The 20,947-nt window shown below is 35.6% G+C and overlaps 2 protein-coding genes across 3 annotated transcripts in view; both read right to left on the bottom strand.

Moving 5' to 3' along the window:
• Positions 1 to 1,730: 1,730 nt before the first annotated feature.
• Positions 1,731 to 14,967, bottom strand: LOC135690631 (uncharacterized). 2 transcript variants are annotated; one of them, XM_065208235.2, is made up of 8 exons: positions 14,811 to 14,933; positions 6,880 to 6,943; positions 6,050 to 6,477; positions 5,613 to 5,802; positions 5,091 to 5,261; positions 4,449 to 4,648; positions 3,326 to 3,607; positions 1,731 to 2,490 (listed from the first exon to the last, which is right to left on the bottom strand). In XM_065208235.2, exons 3-8 carry the CDS (start codon positions 6,474 to 6,476, stop codon positions 2,111 to 2,113), a joined length of 1,650 nt encoding a protein of 549 aa, XP_065064307.2. In that variant the 5' UTR covers position 6,477; positions 6,880 to 6,943; positions 14,811 to 14,933; the 3' UTR covers positions 1,731 to 2,110. The 2 variants fall into 2 exon arrangements, with proteins under 2 accessions (XP_065064307.2, XP_065064306.2); XM_065208234.2 differs by lacking the exon at positions 6,880 to 6,943 and having other exon boundaries at positions 14,811 to 14,967.
• Positions 14,968 to 15,520: 553 nt separating this feature from the next.
• LOC135690633 (PI-PLC X domain-containing protein 3) overlaps positions 15,521 to 20,947 on the bottom strand; it is a 10,665-nt gene continuing 5,238 nt past the window's right edge. Inside the window, exons 2-4 of the mRNA XM_065208237.2 lie at positions 20,043 to 20,191; positions 18,856 to 19,025; positions 15,521 to 18,374 (exon numbers count right to left, since the gene is read on the bottom strand). Of these exons, the coding sequence (XP_065064309.2) occupies positions 17,648 to 18,374; positions 18,856 to 19,025; positions 20,043 to 20,191 (1,046 nt within the window). The 3' untranslated portion in view covers positions 15,521 to 17,647. The remainder of the gene's footprint in view (positions 18,375 to 18,855; positions 19,026 to 20,042; positions 20,192 to 20,947) is intronic.

Genomic DNA, 20,947 nt, shown 5'->3' with positions numbered 1-20,947 from the left:
ACTAAAGATTCCATCAATCTCAGCACAAAGTAACATGGCCAGGCACCGCGCAGCCATTGGGCTAGCAAGCGCTATAGCCCCCCCCCCCCATTTTTTTGCAAAAATAGGTTAGAATTTTTTAGAAAGTTTACTTTAACACAACTTTCGAAAGCTTACTCTATCGGATCCCAAGTAGTAGTAGCAGTTTGTTATGACTAGGAACCAATTTTTGTTCATTTTCTTGGTGTCTTATCTTGTTAAATCTATCTTTATAATACTTGTTATCTTCTCTGAAATAGACTGTTTATAAAAAATTAGTGGAAAGAAGCATGTATTTTTTTAAGGGGCGTTTTCCGGCGTTTTAAAGGGCGTAACCTCAAAATATCCTCGGCCACGCCTTTTTCAGCCCACCCACTTTTAGAATGGTGCACGATGCCTGAACATGGCTACCTACTATTATTGTGAACTAACTGTTTATTACAAATTTCTCTGTTACCCCAATCTCCAAATGTAACAGCTTGGAAGGGATTTGCAGTCATTTATTCAATTTAAACGATTCAAGGAATTTATTGGTGTTGACCTTGACAAGCATTAATTTTCATCGCAATTTGTTGTTGTGACAGATGTATTAGCATCAGCAAAACTGCTTAGTGACCATTAGTAAGATATTGAAAATATCATTTACCGAAATATAAAAGGGCAGATGACTTTGTGGTACTCCAAGACAGTCACAAGTAACAAAATATTGCAAAAATTCAGTTTACTTTACTTTTCTTCTTATCTTTTTTATCTTAAAACTGAACTTCTACAATTGACATTTCAATCATTTTCCCGTCCCCGTCCCCCATCCTTGAAATCCGTCCCTGTTCTGTTTACTTGATTTTGACAAGTCCAGTTTGCGTAGGCGGATCAACAAGAACTCAACACATTAAGAAATTTCAAATCCATAAAAATAGTACCAATATATTTATTCCTTTTTGAATCTATTTCTCAGTCCTCGATGAGTTTAAAATAAGCATGCAGGGGAGGGGGAGCGTTTTCTTTATGTACATACTCATTTGCGAATTTATTTTCAATAACGGGCGAGAGTTGAAATTCTTCTTCTTTTTTCAAAACCTTCCGAAAATGCTATTAGTTGACTTAAGGGCCTATCGGTAATGGTATTTTTAACAAGTTAGGATTCATACCTTTAAGAACTTTGCAATTACCGCATCATATCTTTTTGCATTTTAATGATCTGGATTAAAAATAATACAAAACCCATAGTTGTTTATAAAAATGTTATGCCATCTTAATAAAAATTTTCCGCAACGTAAAAGGTTTGCTTACGCCATTGCGCCAAGAAAAAGCAGCTTTTTACGCCAGTTTTTTGTTACTCAACGCCGGGCATATTCCGGCATGACGACACGGTTAAATCTGGTTCGTCAGTTTTTCTTTGCAATATCTTTACAAAATTCTGAAATGTTTACTTAATAGAAACTTTTGAAGTGGAAACGGAAAAGTTATTGGTTAATCCGACAATTGCGTCATGTTCATAAGAGAAATAAGATTTTGTTCGCGTTAATCGCTTTGTTCGCGCAGCGTAAATTGCTTCGAGCCTTTAGTTGCGGCGTTCGCAAAACTCGCGTTAATCTTGAAAATCGCGCAGTTAAAACTTGTCTTAGAAGACAAAAGCCTATGCACCTGCTACGATGAGCAAACGTAATCGCGAGTAGAGCCTTGGGCAACAGTAAATAAAAAACGATCACATGTAGGTTCACTTGACCTGCCGTAAGCATTATATCGGCTCGATGTGATGAAATTACACACCAAAAGTTAGCAAGTAAAAGGTACCATGATGCCTTAAATACAAGTCACCATTTTGAAAGTGCATACATAAGGAGAGCGGGCTAAAAAATACAAAATGGGTGCAGCAGATAATGCTGTTTTTAAATGGGGAGAGAAAAATTCAAACACCCTGCTCAATTTACAGAAGCAAATGCATACAAAACAATTCGGATAAATATTAGGCCTAGATCAGCCCTTTAATGTTCGTTATTAATATCTAGCCATATATTATCCACTCTTTTTGTCTTGATCTATCCATGCATCATCATAGTGTCTTGCATTTTCAAAAAAAAACGTTCGCGTTCTACCTTCCTTCTGCTCTGCTGTAATAGTTAGGATAAGCTGACATAGGCTGTGATGACTGCTTGGGGTAATCTGACCCCGCATACGCAGGTGCGCTTTGCTGTCCAGTTGCGGACGAACTGTAACTAGCCTCTTCTCTGTATTCAACATTACTCGCAGATGATCTAAAACTTGAATATCCTTGGTAGCCGGAGGTTTCAGCAGAAGATGGTACACCATAACTATAGGGTTCTGGTTTGGAAGGATTGAAATAACCTTGATCTGGCACGGGACCGCGTTCTTTCTTTGCAGGCACATCTTTTGGAGGCTCTGAGCTGTTGAGTGGTAGCGTAGAATGAGGTGCCGGAGCTCGGTCTTCTACACTAGACATAGAGTGTTTGCCTGGTGGATTGATGGTATCAGAAAAATGAGCAACTATGAAGAGCCAAGTCAAAAATATGATTCAACAACAAGAAATAAAACAGAAATATTGTGGGGATGGATTCTTAATCCCTATAGCGTATCGCTAGGCCGGGCTTCCATAGCGTCATAACCGATGGTGAAGCATTCGTCTTAGTGCATCGTTCACACAGCATGAACACAGATCGAATGGGTTTAAATAATTCCAATCTTCGTATAGAACCTGCTGCATGCTAGCCGTTTTCCTGTTGCAGTCACGGCATAGGGAAAGGAGAGAGGCTTTTACATGGGAAGTTGGGTACTGGCAACACGCACCATTTCAGGTCAAGTCAGTGACAAACAGCAAATTTAAGAAGTTAAAATTGATGAGGTAGGGTAGTCGTACATAAGCCGAGAGAAATATACATCAAATGAATCGGAGTGGAAAAATCAACGAAGCTCAGATTTCTTTTTAGAAATTCCAAGATGCAAAAAAACGATAAAGACACCAGAATGGACTACACATTCAAACGAAATGCATTTATTTTGGAATCAATGTGCTGATTGGTCAAGATCAGCACTGACGTAGTTGTAGCGTAAAAAAAGAAAGACATTTTTTTAAACTACTTTGCCAGGTATATTCTTTATGCTTTCTAAGATATTCTACTAAATAAAAAAGATAAAGACATTCTAAAATCTTCACCAAACACCGGCTTTTTTGTAACATCATGCTTACACGATAGGCAAAAGCCATCCTTTGTCCGCAGCCCGCGTTGTCCGGTAGTAAATCTTCGCTTGAATCAAGATATAAAAAGGGTAAAGACAAACAAAAACTTACCATCAGCGCTGTCAAGTTCATTCTTATATCTGATTAAGGCTTCAATTAAATGATTAATCTCGACAATTTTCAAGTGAGTTCCAACAACGGCCATGTTCAAAAGGCCATGAATATAGGAATCCTGGGTCAAAATTGTTTTATCCGTAGCCTCGTTTCGACTAGGAAACGGTGCAGGAGGTTGCCAAGAAGAACCTGGTCGCCGATCTTTCCAGTCGCCCATATACTGATTAAAATTTCTTGCAACAAAAGACAACGCGTCGTCGAGAGGCATATTTCTATGTTCTGAAGAAATGGAAAAAGTTCTGATTTAGTGAAAGCAGTGTACACACGAAATAAAAATGAACCAGCCAAAAATTTTCTTAGCAAATTCACATCACGATCATTCAGAGAAATATCTAACCGAAATCCATTTTCTTTTACTGGCAATAAAAGTGTCTCGTAATCCGCACTTGCGAGAAATTCAAAAATTTTAAAAAATCGTGTAAAATGTTGAAACAAAATGTTGAAAAGGTAAAATGCGGACGAAAAAATGGAATTCTGTCGTAACGCCTCGAAAAATTGGTGATGCTTGCGAAAAATTCGAAAATGTTCAAAAATCGTACAAAATGTTGAAAAAGGTAAGGTAAAAATTCTTTCGCAACATCGCGAAAAATTTGTGTTGCTTGCTAGAGATTAAAAGATTGTCAAAAATCGTACAAAATGTCGAAAAAGGCAGGGTACCGACGAAAAACTGGAATTCTGCCGTAACATCTCGAAAAAGTTGTTAGGCTTGTGAGAAATTCAAAAATTTTAAAAAATCGTACAAAATCTCAAAAAGTTAAAATTCGGACGAAAAAAGAAATTTTGTTGTAAAATGTCGAAAAAGAGTGATTCTACCGAAAAACTCCAAAAAGCTTACGGAAAATTCATAGCAAAGGGCGTTAAAAGAAATTGGCAAAAAGAAAAAAACCGTTCTTTCAAGCAAAACTGCTGAAAAATGCATGGCACCAAAAAGCCAAAGAAAGAAAAATCGTGGCAAAATCTCTCCACGCTTGATGGAAACGAAAAGCGATTCATAGCACCTAAATCAGGCCTTTCACAAAATCACAGGGGCTGTCAACTTCCAAATGGTGAATAAAGATACCTTGTGGTGCACCATATAGTATATTGAGGGTACAAGATTTATGGTACATATTTTGACTGGTAATGACGACTGCATACAATGTTCCACTTCTTGAAATGCGGTCGATGATCTCCAAAACGGAGACATCTGCAGGAGGAAACATGACGCTGGCAGATATTCCAATTGCAGTTAGACGAGATTGGATAGTGTCTGCATAATTCCTGGAAGCGTTAAAGACCAAAAAATATGTTAAAACAGCAAAAACAATGATTGATATCATGAAGAATCTAAAATGCGAAGGTAAAATAGTTTGTCATTCAGTACCCCGTAAGCAAAACAAGAATCCATTCAAAATCAAATGAAAAGCTGGAGAACATATGTCACAACTGAGGAATACACTGTTTGCAATGCTTTAATTACGAGATATCGATGAAACTTTTTCAAGTTATGGTAATTTTTGACATCTAAGATGAAAGCAGCAAATAAGGAAAGGTGTCTGGACATTCCAGTTTCTAGTTTGCCAATATCTGTATAATTAAAACTTTGCGAAAGACATTTTATACAGTTATTAAAACCTTCCTATTAACCAAAAAACTTATACTGCCTTGTCTTAAGATTATGGTGCAGGTATAGATATGTGTGAAAGAAAAAGAGGCTACTCACTTTAAATCACCTGACGTCGCAATAATCTCACAATCTGCAGTCTTAGGTGGCGGAGCATGGTGCGGGAATCTTCCATAGGCCTCTGGTGGTCGTGCATAGGGATCTCGGCTGTCATAAAAATCATCAACCCTTCTGGCATCATAATGATCTCTGGAATGCAGCCTGTCACTTCTGTCAATTATATGAAAACGCTAATGACAAAAATAATAATCTATTTTTCGTTCAAAGGTATTTGAGTTAAAATATGGTCGCAAAATGACCTACGTACAACTGTATGTACATACGTGTTTGCAACTTTTGAGCTCAAAATGAAAATAAACCATAAAAACATGTGTATTATTATACCGATGATATCAAGGACTAAAACTTCAATATGCACCATGATGTTGATACACAAAAGTATATAAAAATACAAAAATATCCATTTCAACCACACAAGAATAAGTAGGGTATTGGATAAGCTGAAAATGAAAATAACCAGAAATCGAAGTGAAACAAGTTTGAGAAGGCTGAAAAACTAACCTTGCTAGAGGATCATCTCTTCTGTAAAGCTCGTCATATCTTGACATAGGTGACCTTGATCTGAATCTTTCGCTCGACCTTGACCTGCTCCTTCGCCTAGAAGAACGCCCTGGGTGATCATCAGGCCTCCCTTTTGCACCCTTCCTGTCTTTACCTTGTGGCTTTCTTCTTTCACTAGCAATGTTAGCATCTAGAGGGCGCATATCACACAATTACAAAGAGAAGATATTTCTTGGATCACATACTCAAAACTTTGCTCTTTTATATGACCACACAAAATATTTATGAGCCTGTTTGAAAACTAGGTTATTCATAATGCTGGAAAAGGGAAGATCAAAATTTCTTGCTAAAAGCAGAAAAAACTTTGGTGTAAACACTGATGAATAAAAATGTTCACGGCAAGCTTTTGACAGATCAAGGCAAAGAATTAAACTCACCAACACGTTTTCCGAAAATAGTTTTCCCGTGGGATTCTGTGACTGCTTTATCAGCGTCTTCTTTATTTGCATACTGAATAAATCCAAAATTCACGTGTAACGAGCAGCCGACCACTTTGCCAAACTGAGAAAAATGCTTCACAAGATCATCTTGGTCAACATTGTCAGTATTGAGGTTGCCAATGAAAACTCTGCACCTGACAGATTCTGGATCAGTACTGTTTGTGTCTCGACTTGCAGCTGCAGAACGGGAGCTTCTATCAGATTTGTTAGATGGAGAAGTAGATCTTGATTTATCCTTGCTTCTGCTTCTGTGAGGTGACCTGCCTCTTCCACTACCATTTTCTGAAGATTCGCTTTTAGCATGACTTGAGTCTGTTGTTTTATTATCAGAACTAGATGAACGTGCTTGATTCTCAGCTGCCATACTTGAAAAAATTGCATGATTGGTCAAAAAAAGCATTTAGCTAAAATTCTTGATGCAAAAAGATTCATGATATGGTATAAAACTAATCAGCAATTCCATATGTAACTAATGAAACATTTGCAAAGTTGATTGCTGATTTTTTATTGCTGATTTGCTAAAGAAGCCAATCAGTTATTAATATTAGCATGGCATGTAAAGCCTTAAAGTACCTTAACGTTGGTGTACATTTAAGCCTGGTTTTCATTAGAGTCATAAGGGTCGTATGAATCATAAGAAACATAATTTCTAAGCCTGTGTCGCTTATGTTTCTTAAAATCTAAATGAAAACGCAACCATAACAATCTTCTTAAGAAATAAAAAGCCTTTATTTTCTTAAGGTCATAAGCGTGATAAGTATCGTTACGATTTGAATAGGGCGCCCTTTCCCCGCGATGTCTCTGCAAGGATTCTACATGGCTGCTACGGATCTAAGAATCAAAATGGACAATTACATTGCTATTGTAAAGGTGACAAAGCCTGCATCTTGTGCATTTGAAGGGGATTATTGCTAACAACGTCGTTGAGCTGGATGACTTTAAGATAAACGCTGGGAAAGATGAGCATAGAAAAAAAAGCCTGTGAACAAAGGAAAAATTGATGGATGCAAATGTTATTGCAAATGCAAAGAAGTTCATCGCAAAAAATTGAAAAAATTTGTTTATAAAAATTTTATCCTGAAAAACACGATAAAAAACCATACAATGCTAATTATGACTTACAGTACTAAGGTGACGATAGAAACTATAGTGTGGAAAGTATTATGTAATATTATTTTGGATAAATTCACTGTTAAACTTTCTGAATCCAGATTGAGTAACTACAAAAGGTTTTTTGCTAAAAGGAAACATTAGTTCTTCTTGGATCACAATGAACAGGGCTTTTCCTTACAGACAACAAAAGACAGTGCTTTTCAAAGAAGCTAAAAATGCTATTGTGGCTTGTTATAAGTTTTAAGGGACTTAATTAGTTAAAGAATATTCAATAAATTGAATTCAATATTCAATAAATATTAAGTTAATGAAGGGTCATTCAATAAAATATACGATATGCCTCGAAGGAAGAGGAATCTAAAACATCTCTTAAGTCCAATGACCGTGACATTAATACTTGGAACTCAAAATATTGCAACAGTCTTTTGACATACTACGAGGTTGGTAATAAAGTGGCTTACACTCTATCAGACTTGAATATTAATTATTTTAAACAATACTGCATTTATTTCTGACATTTTTCTTGTCTTCTAAACCTTTAAAGTAGATGAAAAATCAAGGCAGATGGTTCACAGCTCAGCTGCAAAAATACAAACAACCAGGCCCGCTTCTTATATGCTCTATCAATTTTATATAATCTATCAACACCTCTTAAAATCCCTAGAACATCTTTTGTTTTGACATTTCTTGCCATCACTGACCAAAGGACAGAATTTTTGTGTGTACTGTTTTTACCCATGGCAGCCCTAAGCTTTAGGCACAAGAAGTACCGACATGGAGAGACTTGATCACTTCCTCGTGCTGATGTAAGAGAACAATAGGTTGTTGGTATTTTTTAGATCAGTGGCTTCATCAGAGAGGTATAAAGCTGTGTAGTGTTAACACAATTTAAACATTATATAAATATAAACTAATTACATACATTTCATTTCTAAACTACTATCTTCTTTCATTCTACTATACAATATTTTACAAATATGTCACTGTACCTATGACCATTAAAAGTACTGTCAAGGATTCGAGGAAAGGGGAAAGCAAAGCCACTAGGTTCTGTCAGTGTTTAATTCCATAAAGAACACCATATTTCTAGGCTGTTACCCAGAGTAAAGTTTTGCAGTCGCTTCTTTAAAAGCCAGATTATATTCTTTTATTACAAATAGAGTAAGTTGTTCTGGAAACAAGAACAGATCTGTTAGATTTGTGCAAGTATGGTCTAGCAATCTTTCTACTTAAATTCATATGGAGGCTTGTTACAGAGCCATTGTCCATCCTTATCATCTTGGTGAGTAAAGCAGTTCAACCAGATATGTCGGGCCAAATTGACTTTTCAAATGCTTTGTAAAATAGTTTAGCAAAATGCTTGATACTCATGGTTACAAGTAACTCATATTTAGCAAATGCTTGATACTCATGGTTACTAAGGGCCATAGGCACTCCAATATGCTTTTCATTATGTTTGCTTTGGGTTCAATATCCTTGTTTGAAGCGTCAAAAATGGTTCCAATTCTGATTTTGCTTAGCTTTGAAAAGCATCGTGGAATTTTTGTTATCTTTAGCATCATTTGTGTCATCATCTAGGTATTACTACCAGTTATCAAACTAGAATCTTCCCTAGGACTGTAATCACTTTCTGCATCATCTGATATGGTTTGGTGATTAGTATTGCTTTTGTAGGGATTGAAAGAGTCCATAATTTATTTTGATGTAGCAAAAGGTTTACAGTTTCGATTTGCATGATAATTGTGCTTTGAAATCTTTCGCTCCTCTGATTTTTATTCCACTCCAAAAATAGCATTGTGGACCTTCTTCTACCTACATAATTTGAGCCATCAATGCAACCTTTCCCTATCCAGTATCTTATCAGTATAAGGTCAGTTTGGGAAATCTCCAAATCCATCAAAGAGACCAGACAATAAGCATTTATATATTTAATACCCCACAGCTGTGTGTGTAGACTTTGCTTGAGTCCATACTTGGCTAATGATAGATAAATCCAATTAGGTATCTCTGGATCTTGCTTTGCAACGGAATATAATTGTGAGTTGAAATTTTTTTTAAGGAAGGCCTTCCCTTGCGAAAACCCAACCATGGTTCATGGCCCAACCATAGTTTGCAATGGTCATACCATGGTTGAGCCATGATCCTGACAAGTGCTGACCATGGTTAGTGACCATGGTTGAGCAATGAAAGAAGATTTTGCCTGCAATGATTTTAATTGGTTGGTTCTTGGAAAATATGAATCCTCAACTGTCTAAAAAGTTATCCTCAATAGAAATATAAGAAGAATTAACAGTTTTCTGTATTTTTTATCATTTTCCATGTAACCATGTCTGACCATGTCAAGACCATGGTCCATGTCTCAAGACACAACTCAGTCAATAGGGGGGGTTTATGTGCTTGGTTTCTGATACCTTCAAATTGAAAGATTATATTTTCCTTGTCTCACTATTAATTTCCTTCATTTATTCTGAATGGCAAGAGTTTTACATAAACATGGTCTAACCATTGCTAAACCATGGTCCATTTATCAACTGATATTCATAAAATGGCAAAGAACTTCTAAATTAAACAGCTTGATATCCACTAGTTTTGTTTTGTGAACACATTTCCTTGTTTTTAAGCCATAGAAAAATTATTTTCTTTGAATTTGAGATGTTTTATGAAAATTTGGCCTGACCATTGCTGACCCATTGCTGAACCATGGTCCATTTTTTAATTGACATTTCTTAAAATGGCAAAGAATTTTTAAATTAAATAGTTTGATTTCTACTATATTTGTTTTGTGGACATATTTTCTTGTTTTTAAGCCATAGAAAAATTATTTTCTTTGAATTTGAGATGTTTTATGAAAATTTGGCCTGACCATTGCTGACCCATTGCTGAACCATGGTCCATTTATTAATTGACATTTCTTAAAATGGCAAAGAATTTTTAAATTAAATAGTTTGATTTCTACTATATTTGTTTTGTGGACATATTTACTTGTTTTTAAGCCATAGAAAAATTATTTTCTTTGAATTTGAGATGTTTTATGAAAATTTGGCCTGACCATTGCTGACCCATTGCTGAACCATGGTCAATTTATTAATTGACATTTCTTAAAATGGCAAAGAATTTTTAAATTAAATAGTTTGATTTCTACTATATTTGTTTTGTGGACATATTTCCTTGTTTTTAAGCCATAGAAAAATTATTTTCTTTGAATTTGAGATGTTTTATGAAAATTTGGCCTGACCATTGCTGACCCATTGCTGAACCATGGTCAATTTATTAATTGACATTTCTTAAAATGGCAAAGAATTTTTAGATTAAATTCAAAAGCAAGATCAAGCCCCCTGCCCCCTTCAAAGTCAAGAAAATTTATAACAAGAAAGATGGGCTCCACCCCCTATGTCCCTACAAGAAATCTCCACTGTTTAAAATCCTTGTATTTTCTTCCTTTCCTACTAAGAAACTTTTGCCTATAAGTAATTTTTTGCATGGTTATATGTTTCATTATTAAGCAGGGACCAGGGAGCTTTGAGACGGTGGGGGTTTTAAAGAAGTGGGGGCTAAAACCTTTTAAAAAGAGGCTTTCCTGGTAGTTTATTACTTAATATTTGACATTTTTAGCAGCTCCCCTGCCCCCCTGGCCCCCCCCTGCTACGCGGTGCCTGTTAAGTTGGGTATTCCAAGATTAGCTTTGTTTTGTAGACATATTTCCTTGCTTTCAAATAAGAAAACATTTATTTCCTTTGGATTTAAATTTTCCTATGCATGCAATCATGGTTTGACCATCGCTAAACCATGGCTCAACCAACAAGCAACTGCCATTTTTGAGCGCGCTTTTTCAAACACAAGATGGCTGTTTGGATTGCAGTTCGATCATCTATCAGTGTGTTCACCTTTGCGATTCATGTACGCAGCAAAAACAAGATAATTTCTTAAAAGGTTTGTGCAATTGGGAAGTTTGTTGATTATGTTGAAAGCTTCATCGTAAAGAACTGCTAGGTAACATAGTGTATTTAATGTTAGGCCCGGACAGATCTAGAGGACTTGGGACCCTTTTTCTGACCGAAAGTATTGTTGCGAGTGATACAAGATTTCGAAATAAGAACGTTTTTGTGGAGCAATTTGATGATGGATAACGTTTGATCCCGATAAAAAGATATATACGGATAGATCGCGTTTACACGGTGCCGTACAACTTTTGATAAGGAAAGACTTCCCGTTCATTACGAGTACGGATAAACCCGACTTTTCGCAACGAACGGCTTCAGTTTAAACTCTCCTCGCACCAGAATTTATTTAAAGAATTTTGAAAATTTAGAAAATTCGACTTTATGGGCGTTGTCTTTCTAAATTTTTAATGACCACGCCCCTTCTACTATCAGGGTATACACCAATTCAACTTAAACTTTTTTTGATAAAATTCTTTAAATGCTTTTGTACAAAATCTTTTATTCCAGATTCGCATTAAGAGCAAAAATTTTAGTCTACTTGAAAATTTTCATAATGTTTTTGGTCACGACATTGATTTTATTATGACATTAGAAAAATTTCATTAGGAATTTGACCGTGATTGATAGCTAAGGGGGTAAAGTTTCACCTGGAAAGATTATTGTTGTGAAACCCCTTACAAGTTCATACTTCAATTCTCTGTAAAAATTAGAACACAAGCAGAAACAATATGAAAGATTGTATCCGGAAGTGACTTGCGAGCTTTATGCACTTCAATGCACGATTATGATACCCTGGAAGCAGGCCTGGCTTCAGGAAATTTTTTTGGGAGGGTGCAAGTGTTTATCTACCGTATACATTTTGGCATTATTACACTCCGTTAATGCGACTGGTGCATTGTGCTTCGCAGTTTGAGAGATGGGGCCACAAAACTGAGCCTGTGGGGTTAAGAATCAAGTTCAGTGACATAGTAGGACCCGCCATGGTTGGGTCCGAAGCGAAAGAAATTTTTTGAAATTAAGCCTTCTAGGATGGCTAGAAATGCATCTGCCAGACTAAAATTGTCTCTGGTTTTGTCAAATATCTTGGGATTAATCTTCTTCTGTGATGTTCCTGAAAATTCTCTTCTGGATCAACGGAAAAACTGAACTCCAGCACTTTTTAATATCTTTGAATGTTTTTAAAAATTACATGAAGTACAATTTTCTACAAACAAGTTTATCTACCTGTCAAGATCCCAATTTTACTGACTAAAATCCCGAATTTTACCGACTAAAACACAAATGCCTATTCTTGTGTTACACCCCCCCCCCCCACACCCCCATGGAACCGGCCCTGCCTGGAAGCCCCATTCTATAGATTGTGAGAGGCTAGTATTTGCATACAGTCTCATGAAAACAAGTTCAAGAACTGCATGTTAAGCCTGAACTTTGCCAAACTTTACGCACACTTTTCATCCTAGATAAGATACCTTTTTTAAAAATTGATCAGGAACCTTGAAGTGCTCTAATCAGCAACAAATAAAAATATGATATCAAGCAAAGTGAGCTTTCTTGTGAAAAGCAAAGCTTTGCATTAAAATTTACTGTGTCAGAACTTTGATGAGCTCAAAGAGAGATTCTCTTTGAGAATGCTTACAGCAGGAGTTCATGAAGTGCAGAAGCAAGAGGAATCTTAAAGAAGAAAAAAAGCAAAAGTGAACCATGGCTTGATCATGGTTGGTTGATATGTTTGAACCGTGGTTTGATCATGGTCAAGAGACATGGTTGAATCATGGTTTGATCAAGGCCAAGAAACATGGTTGAATCATGGTTCGATCATGGTCAAGTGACATGGTTGAACCATGTTTGAACCATGTTTCAAACCAAGTTTACAAGCATTATGCAATTCCTGTAAAAATTCAAATTTGTATTTTCAAAAATTCAAATGTTTATATGGTTGAACCCTGATTTGACCTAAATTGGTAAAATGATTAGATGACATGGTCTAACCATGGAAAAACATGGTTGAAACACATTTGTTGAGCATGGTTTGGCCATGGTTCAACCATGAACAGGTAACCATGTATTGACTATGGTCTGACCATGGTTTAAACTGAAATCATAAAAAGAACTGAAAATTTCAAAATTGTTTAAAATAATCCTGAACATTTCAGCTTTCAATATTGCTCAAGCAAATTTATGAAAAAGTAAAAATTTTGAAATTTTAGACATGGTTGAGCAATGGTTGAGCAATGGGTCCCATTGGAAATTCGTGGTTCTACCATGGTTAACCATGGTCATTTCGTTGCTCAACCATGGTGGGAAATGGTTGAAAACCATGGTGTAACCATGGTGTCACCATTGTCAACCATGGTTGAGCAATGGTTTTTTCGCAGGGGTTGCCTCACCAACGCCATTGCATTTTTCTCACCAAGGAAGGCTGCTGAATAACAACATTCCATCAGCCTTTTCTCAGGGCACAAAGCAATAATGCTCCAGTGCCCAGACAAGTCTTTTCTCATTTGGTGAAATGGAAAAAAGACAATTGTTGCACTCAGAATTTGTTGGTATTCCTTGATAGAACTTGATAAAATGTCTGTCGAGAATGTGATAAATTCGAGAATGGCTGTCAAAACCTGTGATGGCATCACTTCAATGTCAAATTTTCCAAAAAATACGAATGTTATACGAATGTAAAGCTGTTATACGAATGTAAAGAAAACATTCCTATGAAAATTTTCATTACAAGTTATGGTTCGTTGATATGATTCAACAGGGAGATTAAATTAATTGGGGCTATTCTCAAATCCTAAAAGAATTCTTTCAATGTTTATCTGTGGGAAAAGTGTTAACAATTTTGCTAAATACCAAAATAACTCAGCAATACCCCCAGAATGCATGCCAATTACAATGATTTTAGATAGCACATCACGTTTCTCCACTGTGTGCTTTTCTGCATGCCTAAATTTGAGTTGTTCTATAAGGGGCAATGGCCTGAGTTTTTCATGAAGAAAATTGGCCTGTAGCAATGTTTCTCGTGTAGAAAACCTTATAAGACTGTCTTTACTCAAGCATGTAGATTATACAACAAAGAATATGTTTGTAGTACGTTGATTTTATTAGGAAGTACCAAAAAGAAAAGGCGCTAATGCAGTTTCGCACCTCTTGGACATTGATCCTTACCCAAACCCTATCCTTATGCATGGAACCACACGCTGAGAGGTGCGAAACTGCAATAGCCCCAAAGAAAAGGCTGAGGACAACAATTTTTACTGAAATCGTTCCATAAGGGGCGACATGACTCTATTTATCAAATGTCTAATTAACGTGAACATTTGGTGGTGTACAAAAAATCTCGATGTTTTGGCTCACTTGTCGAAGCATAGCACCTCTAATTATAAACAAGATATATGAATCAACAGAGAATCTAGCCAAGTTTCCAAGTATGAAATATCTTTTTATTATCTTTTTAAAGTTTTCTTAAAATTTGCCTATTCAGATCATGCCATACAACTGTTTGCAATTCTACTAATACAATTTCAGGCAAAATAAGTAGCAAAATTTATAAGGAATTAGTAGTCCGAAAAATTTACCCCTGATTTCATCAAATTATATGTAATCGGACATTACAAAAGAGGTCTAAAATAGATGAATAAAATACTTACACGGAGTAAGAGTAATTGATATGAATACTTTGCGGAAATAACTGTTATAAACTGAGCGTTGTTTTTGCAATCCTCGTAAATTGGAATAAATATGGCCTACTTCAAAGCAAGGGAATGAAATGGGCATCTCCGCGCAGGCCTATCCACGCATCCACAAGCCTCGTTCACAAATTAGAACTTCGATTGGTAGGAAAATTTTCGGTACCGTTATAAGAATATATTTTTGATATTTATGGGTTCAACCAAGGCATAACCAAACAAAGACATTAATAATTATTTTTCATCAGTTGCCACAATATTTTCCATCAGTAAATATTTTCTATCAGTTGCTACCTGAAATGATTTAGTAAGATCTGATATCATGAAATTGATGTCGTTAAACTGGTTATTTTGCATAACAGTCTCAGCTACCATCATTAGTACTTCCTTATGTACTCAGCGACAAGATTCTGTGTTATGATATTTTAAGTCTCATCGAATGTTTTCATTTTATAATTCAAGGTCACCTTGAATAATGGTGGATGAACCTCTCGCTCCGTCTATAGAAAGTTCCAGTGCAGTGCTGTCTTGTTAACAATAGCAACATTTTTCAAACTATGCAGAGTATATTTAGTTTAAGAACACGTTCCGGACTAATTTTTGGATGTGCACTCACAACTGACAGCTCACAGTCACGGCACAACAAATAATATGTACTGCTTAGCATTGTCAAAAAGTCAAATGCCTGGCATGATTACGGTAGCCTCGGGATTGTAGTTTTGTGTGGGAATGTGGGAGCAAAATGTGTTGAAAGTTGCAGATTAGTGATTTTCCAAGCGAAATTGCTATAAGCTACAATAGCTATAAGCTACTGGAGCATAATGGGTTGAATGAAGGTCTAGGACCAACTTGGGAGCGTTGTAGAATTTCACATGCATCGTAGAGGATGCCAAAACTGACTTTGGAAAAGACACCATTTTCAGGAAAGTCGAGAAAATAACTCTTTTTTATCAAGCATTTCCTTTTGCCTTCCTGACAAAGGTTATTTTTCACACTGATGCAAGTGTCCTTAATCGTTTATTAACAGACTAATTTACAGTTTGCTCAATCAAGCGGATCTATAAATGAACAAAAAATTTAAAAGAATTGTGTAGAGCGGAAGTGAATGTCGGACAAATGACTAGTTTACGCGTGATGCTCCTTCGCTTCTCCACACCTATCTTCTATTTCCGCTCTCGAATTTATGTGGCTCTAGTACCCAGAGTGATGACTATTTGCACAATACCAAGAATGATCTATTAGAGTTGCATTTTAAACTAAGAAAAAAGAAGAGCTAAAAACGCTTTTTGGTCTCAGTATTTGCTAACTGAACCTGGATGACCTGGTCGCTAGTAACCATACCAATAACTTCACCACCCTATTATGGAAAAATATCAATTCTTTAATTACATTGTAACGTAACATAACTTCTTTCTTTGATATGGCAGCAATTCCGATAAAAACAAGGGACAAAAAGTAACACATCCAAGTAACACATCCAAGAGCATTTTTGAATTCAATATCATGAAAATTAAGCATCATAATTTGATAAAGTATCATTTCATTTGTTTCCTTTAACTCTTAATCAGTGCTGAATCTAAATTTTATCAACCTGTTCTTCTATCTGCAGCATAGACTTCAACTTTAAAGGAGACAACTATAAATCAAACTAATAACACATCTCTTCTACAAAAATTGCGACTACACTCTAATAAGCTTGCAAAATTCTGAATTAGAAAGTTTCAGAACACTCTTAAGTTACAAGTAATCATATGCATCCATGGTTGTTAAAATAAACAAACGACAAATTGAAAAATAGTTTGAATAAACGATATTTAACTTTCCAAAGTGCAATATAAAACAGATGCCGTTTGTGTTCAGTTAACTATGTAACCGACATGAAATATGCACATTAGTATCAGCATACGCAGCTACAAGAAAATGTTAAAACGGCTATTGTATGCACTTTACATATTGTATAGTTATCGAAGGTAGAATGTCATGTAAAAAAAGTCTTGCACTTGGCAATTCTTACTCGCCACTGTTAATTCAAGATAAAAGTACCAGCACATATTCTTGCGTTACAAATTGTGGTTATATTACGTTACAAGTTGCCCTTTTACTCAAAAAAGTGATATACACTATATTAACAATGTTATGTTATACATAAAAAAGTAAACTATCACAAGTAAAACGTAAAATGGCCGTGATTTTTCGTCATACGAAACCATTTGTTGTATTGGCTTGAGATCCAGATTTGTTTCACATTTTAGCTCTCCAAAAATGAATTCTTTTGCCAAAAGGTTTTTCATCAGTTGAAGGATCCAGACTGGTTTGAAAAGATTTGACCAAACATTTTAGTATATCTAAAGAAAATGCATATTAGTAAACTTGCAGATAATTTGTAAATTGAAGTCCACAACCCTTTCATTCTTCTTAAAGCCTAACTATCGTTTCCCCTTTAACTTCTTGCAAGAACTATTGCAGATATAAGAAAATGCGAAACATTATAAGGTATCACTGATAAAGTATTTTCTACCTCTATTCCGACGAAACTGTTAGCAATATTTTTATTAATATTGTTAGCTATTATTAACAATGTTGCAAAACATTTTAAGGTATCACTGATAAGGTTTTTTCCTATCTCTATTTTGACAGCACTGTTAACAGTATTCTTATTATTAATATTGTTAGCTATTGTTAACAATATTGCAAAAAATTTTAAGGTATCACTGATAAGGTATTTTCTACCTCTATTCCGACAAAACTCGTGGCATTCTTCTCATTCTAATAAAAAGTAAACAAAATCAAATAGTAACCTAGTTTAAAGATATAAAAACAGAAAAAATTACAAGTGTAATATACTTTAAAAGACTGTTTTTGTAAACGTCAGAAGAACTATTGTTAAGGTTTAAGCTAAGGACGGTTTCCGTAAAATTGTGATTTTCAACAAAATCTGCAATAACAATGTTGATGCCATCAACACCACGTCTGCACCTGCGCAGCCATCTAACCAAGCTCTTAGTAGCATCATCTGAAGTCCATTTCTCCAATGAACCACCTCCAAATAAGCCCGAAGCTGCTATGCTTAAAATACTAGGCTGCATTATCCCTTGTGTGACGTAAAACGTTCTGCTTGTTGGCCTATGTTCATACCCATTTTCAATAAACTCTAGCCACGACTTTTGACTGGAAAATTTTCCTTTATCAAATGGAGATAATAGGGACTTCTCAGTCATTACGAATTCCGGAACAATTCCCGAAAAATCCTCTTCAGGAGATCGGTAAAATACAATTATGTTCTTGCCATCGCTCCAGAGAGTTGATAATGACGCTTGTGTTGACTTGTTCGTAAAGATCTTTTCCCCAAATGTAGTCTTTAGTAAATTCGTTAACTTTATGTTAGCCTTTCGGGAGAAATTGTACTCTTTTTCGAGATGGTTAAAGTCTAGAAGCAAAACTTCTCGTGGATAATTATCCAGGAATTTAGCCATTTGCAAGAGTATTTCTTCAATTGGTGCTCCAATAAGTCCGTGGTATGTGTATCTATAAGAAAAGAAACAGATATGCTACTTTGAGTAGTGAACGGTTATAAGTTGCCTCTCCGAGCAATGAACAATTCTAAGTTCCTACTCCGATTTGCAAGCTTTATGCGATCATCCGATCGATTTATGTCATCATGAAGTGTTATGGCAACTATGCTGATAATAGAACTAAGTGTGAAACTCGGAGCAGCAACAGATAGCCACTTTGTTCTTCACTCCTTTACGGCCTTTACGGCATCTAGCACTTTGTGACAGACCGTTCATTATATAAGCAAAGGTGTACCAAAATCTTATGAATAAAGTGACTAAGCAATTGCTTCTTGGGCGGAGAAATGAGAAACAGGCATGACAATCTTATGCTACAACATTACTTTGAAGTTCCGTAAGAAATCAGCCCTAAACATCTAAGAAGAATATCCATGCTTGAATCGATACAATATTAAGTGGGAACAGGCCAGATTTAATCTGCACTGGATACTCACAGCCTATCTTCACCTTCTTTGTAAAATACTCTCAAATCGAAGTATCTTATGCCAAGTTCAAGCTGTTGTGTTATGTCAAGTCTTTGGGTAATTGACCAGCGGTAAATTTCACTTCTTAAATATTGTTCTGCGCCTTTATATCCTCTTGACAGATTCATCACATTCAAAACCTGGAAAATATTGTCACAGCCTTATCACAATATGAAAAGTCATGAATTTATGATCATCAATAAATGATGAAATGACAAAAACCAAGCAACTATGACAGATTGCAAGATTGTAAGAAACTATTTCTTGCGATTGTTAAAAGGCATTTAAAGCTGCAATACAAATATAATCATCAGTATGAAAAATATGCCTAATTGTATTAACAATCTCCGCATCCCAAAGTTGGAATGTTTTTTTTTACTTTGGTAAGACACAGTTAATTTGAAGTAGAAAATTCCTTTTATAAAAGTTAAAAGTTAAAATACATTTGTTCGAAATCGGGATGGTGCTTGATGGGAGAAGCGTTTCTTTCAAAACTCAAAATATATCTTAAAACCTTTCTTCCCAACTTCGTCGAAGCAGAAAACACAGAAAATTATAAAAAGCTTTACATCATAGACTTTTTGCTATAGTTTTGTCTTTCTGCACAAAAAATTCTGCACAACATTATCAAGATAAAATGCAATTGTTTCAATTTTCTGCTTTATGTTGCTCTTGTTAAATCGAATTCCCGCCTTTTCCCGAATCAACGTTGGTTAAAAGTTCCTTCGCTTTTGCTTCAAAAACATAAATTTGACATTGAGCGGGGTGAGAGAGTAAAGTTAATTTGAAAGAAAAGAGAAACATCAACCTTTCTTGAAAACTCTTAACAACTTTTGTTTAGGATTGTAGTTCTATAGACATCCTTGTTTTCGTTTAACATTAAACTGTTCTGCTTATTGTTTACAGAACGTTACTGGTGTCGATCGACACATTTCTACACCGTATTGCTTTCTACGCCGAGTTAAAAGGCTAGACCAAGGTTGAACGTTCTGGATGCAGAATCCGCTCGAGGAAATGCATGTGGTTCAATTTGGGAGAGCACTGAGTTGTAAAGCCATATATATTGGGTACAATACTAATATTCAAATAGCATAACATAGCATGGTATAGTTAATCTCTCTTTTTGAATGCTGCTTCTTTGCTTAGATACTGCCTACCTTTTTGGGAATGTCTGGTGCAAGGTCGTTGGTGCTGTTTAACGAGTAGCTTGCTGAATCATGTGAGCCAGGTATTGCTATGCCTCTTAGAGGTAAGTTTACTAGTTCTTTGGGCAATCTTGCCATCCAATCTGCATTTCTTCCAATTGCTACAATAAAATACATTATCTAAACTCATTAACTATGGATATCCATTTTGTTCAAAAACGTGTGCCTCTTTCTTGAAAGAACTATGCTTGCAATTTCTTTATAGTGCTAGCTCTGGCCAGATATAAAAAAAGACAGTATTTCGATTCAAGCAAACGTTGCCTTCCTCTATATCTATAATTTCTTTAAGACATAATTTGTTTGAGAGGCCTTTCAAAAAAGATGTTTTTCATGTTTTGACCATTTGAGACCTTATATCACCAATCTTTATTAGCTCCCTGCAAAAAGAAAACCCCCGAGAAAAGATCACTTGAAGTTTGGACCCAACGATCATTAGCATCAGCAAATCAATTTACACAACTTTCTATTTTACCGCCCTCCTCCCCTTCACATTCATTAGAAAACCCCAACTTTATTTATATACTGTTGATCAATACGTACAAAATTAACTGCAAATGACAATTTTTGATAAAGTTTTAGAGATTTGTTTATGTCCATGCGGGAATGCAGTTTTAATAATTACCTTGGCGTGACATTTGAATCTAATTGTAACTCTAATGATCATTTGATCCATTAAGACATTTCTAAGGCATATAACCTACATACTTCATCATTAATCAGATCTTTATGCATTTATGTATGTAGGTTATATGTTTCTCTATAATATCAATATGATATCCCTACAATATCAATATCATTGTGCATCAAGCATGCAATAAAAATTAAGTATATCGGGGTAGGGGGGGGGGGCTGAGATG

This window comes from Rhopilema esculentum, chromosome 4 (assembly GCF_057945365.1).
Source record: "Rhopilema esculentum isolate cy_ngs chromosome 4, ASM5794536v1, whole genome shotgun sequence".
Taxonomy (NCBI): Eukaryota; Metazoa; Cnidaria; class Scyphozoa; order Rhizostomeae; family Rhizostomatidae; genus Rhopilema; species Rhopilema esculentum.
The sequence above is the reverse complement of the archived record's forward strand: the minus strand, read 5'-3'. Positions and strand labels throughout refer to the sequence as shown.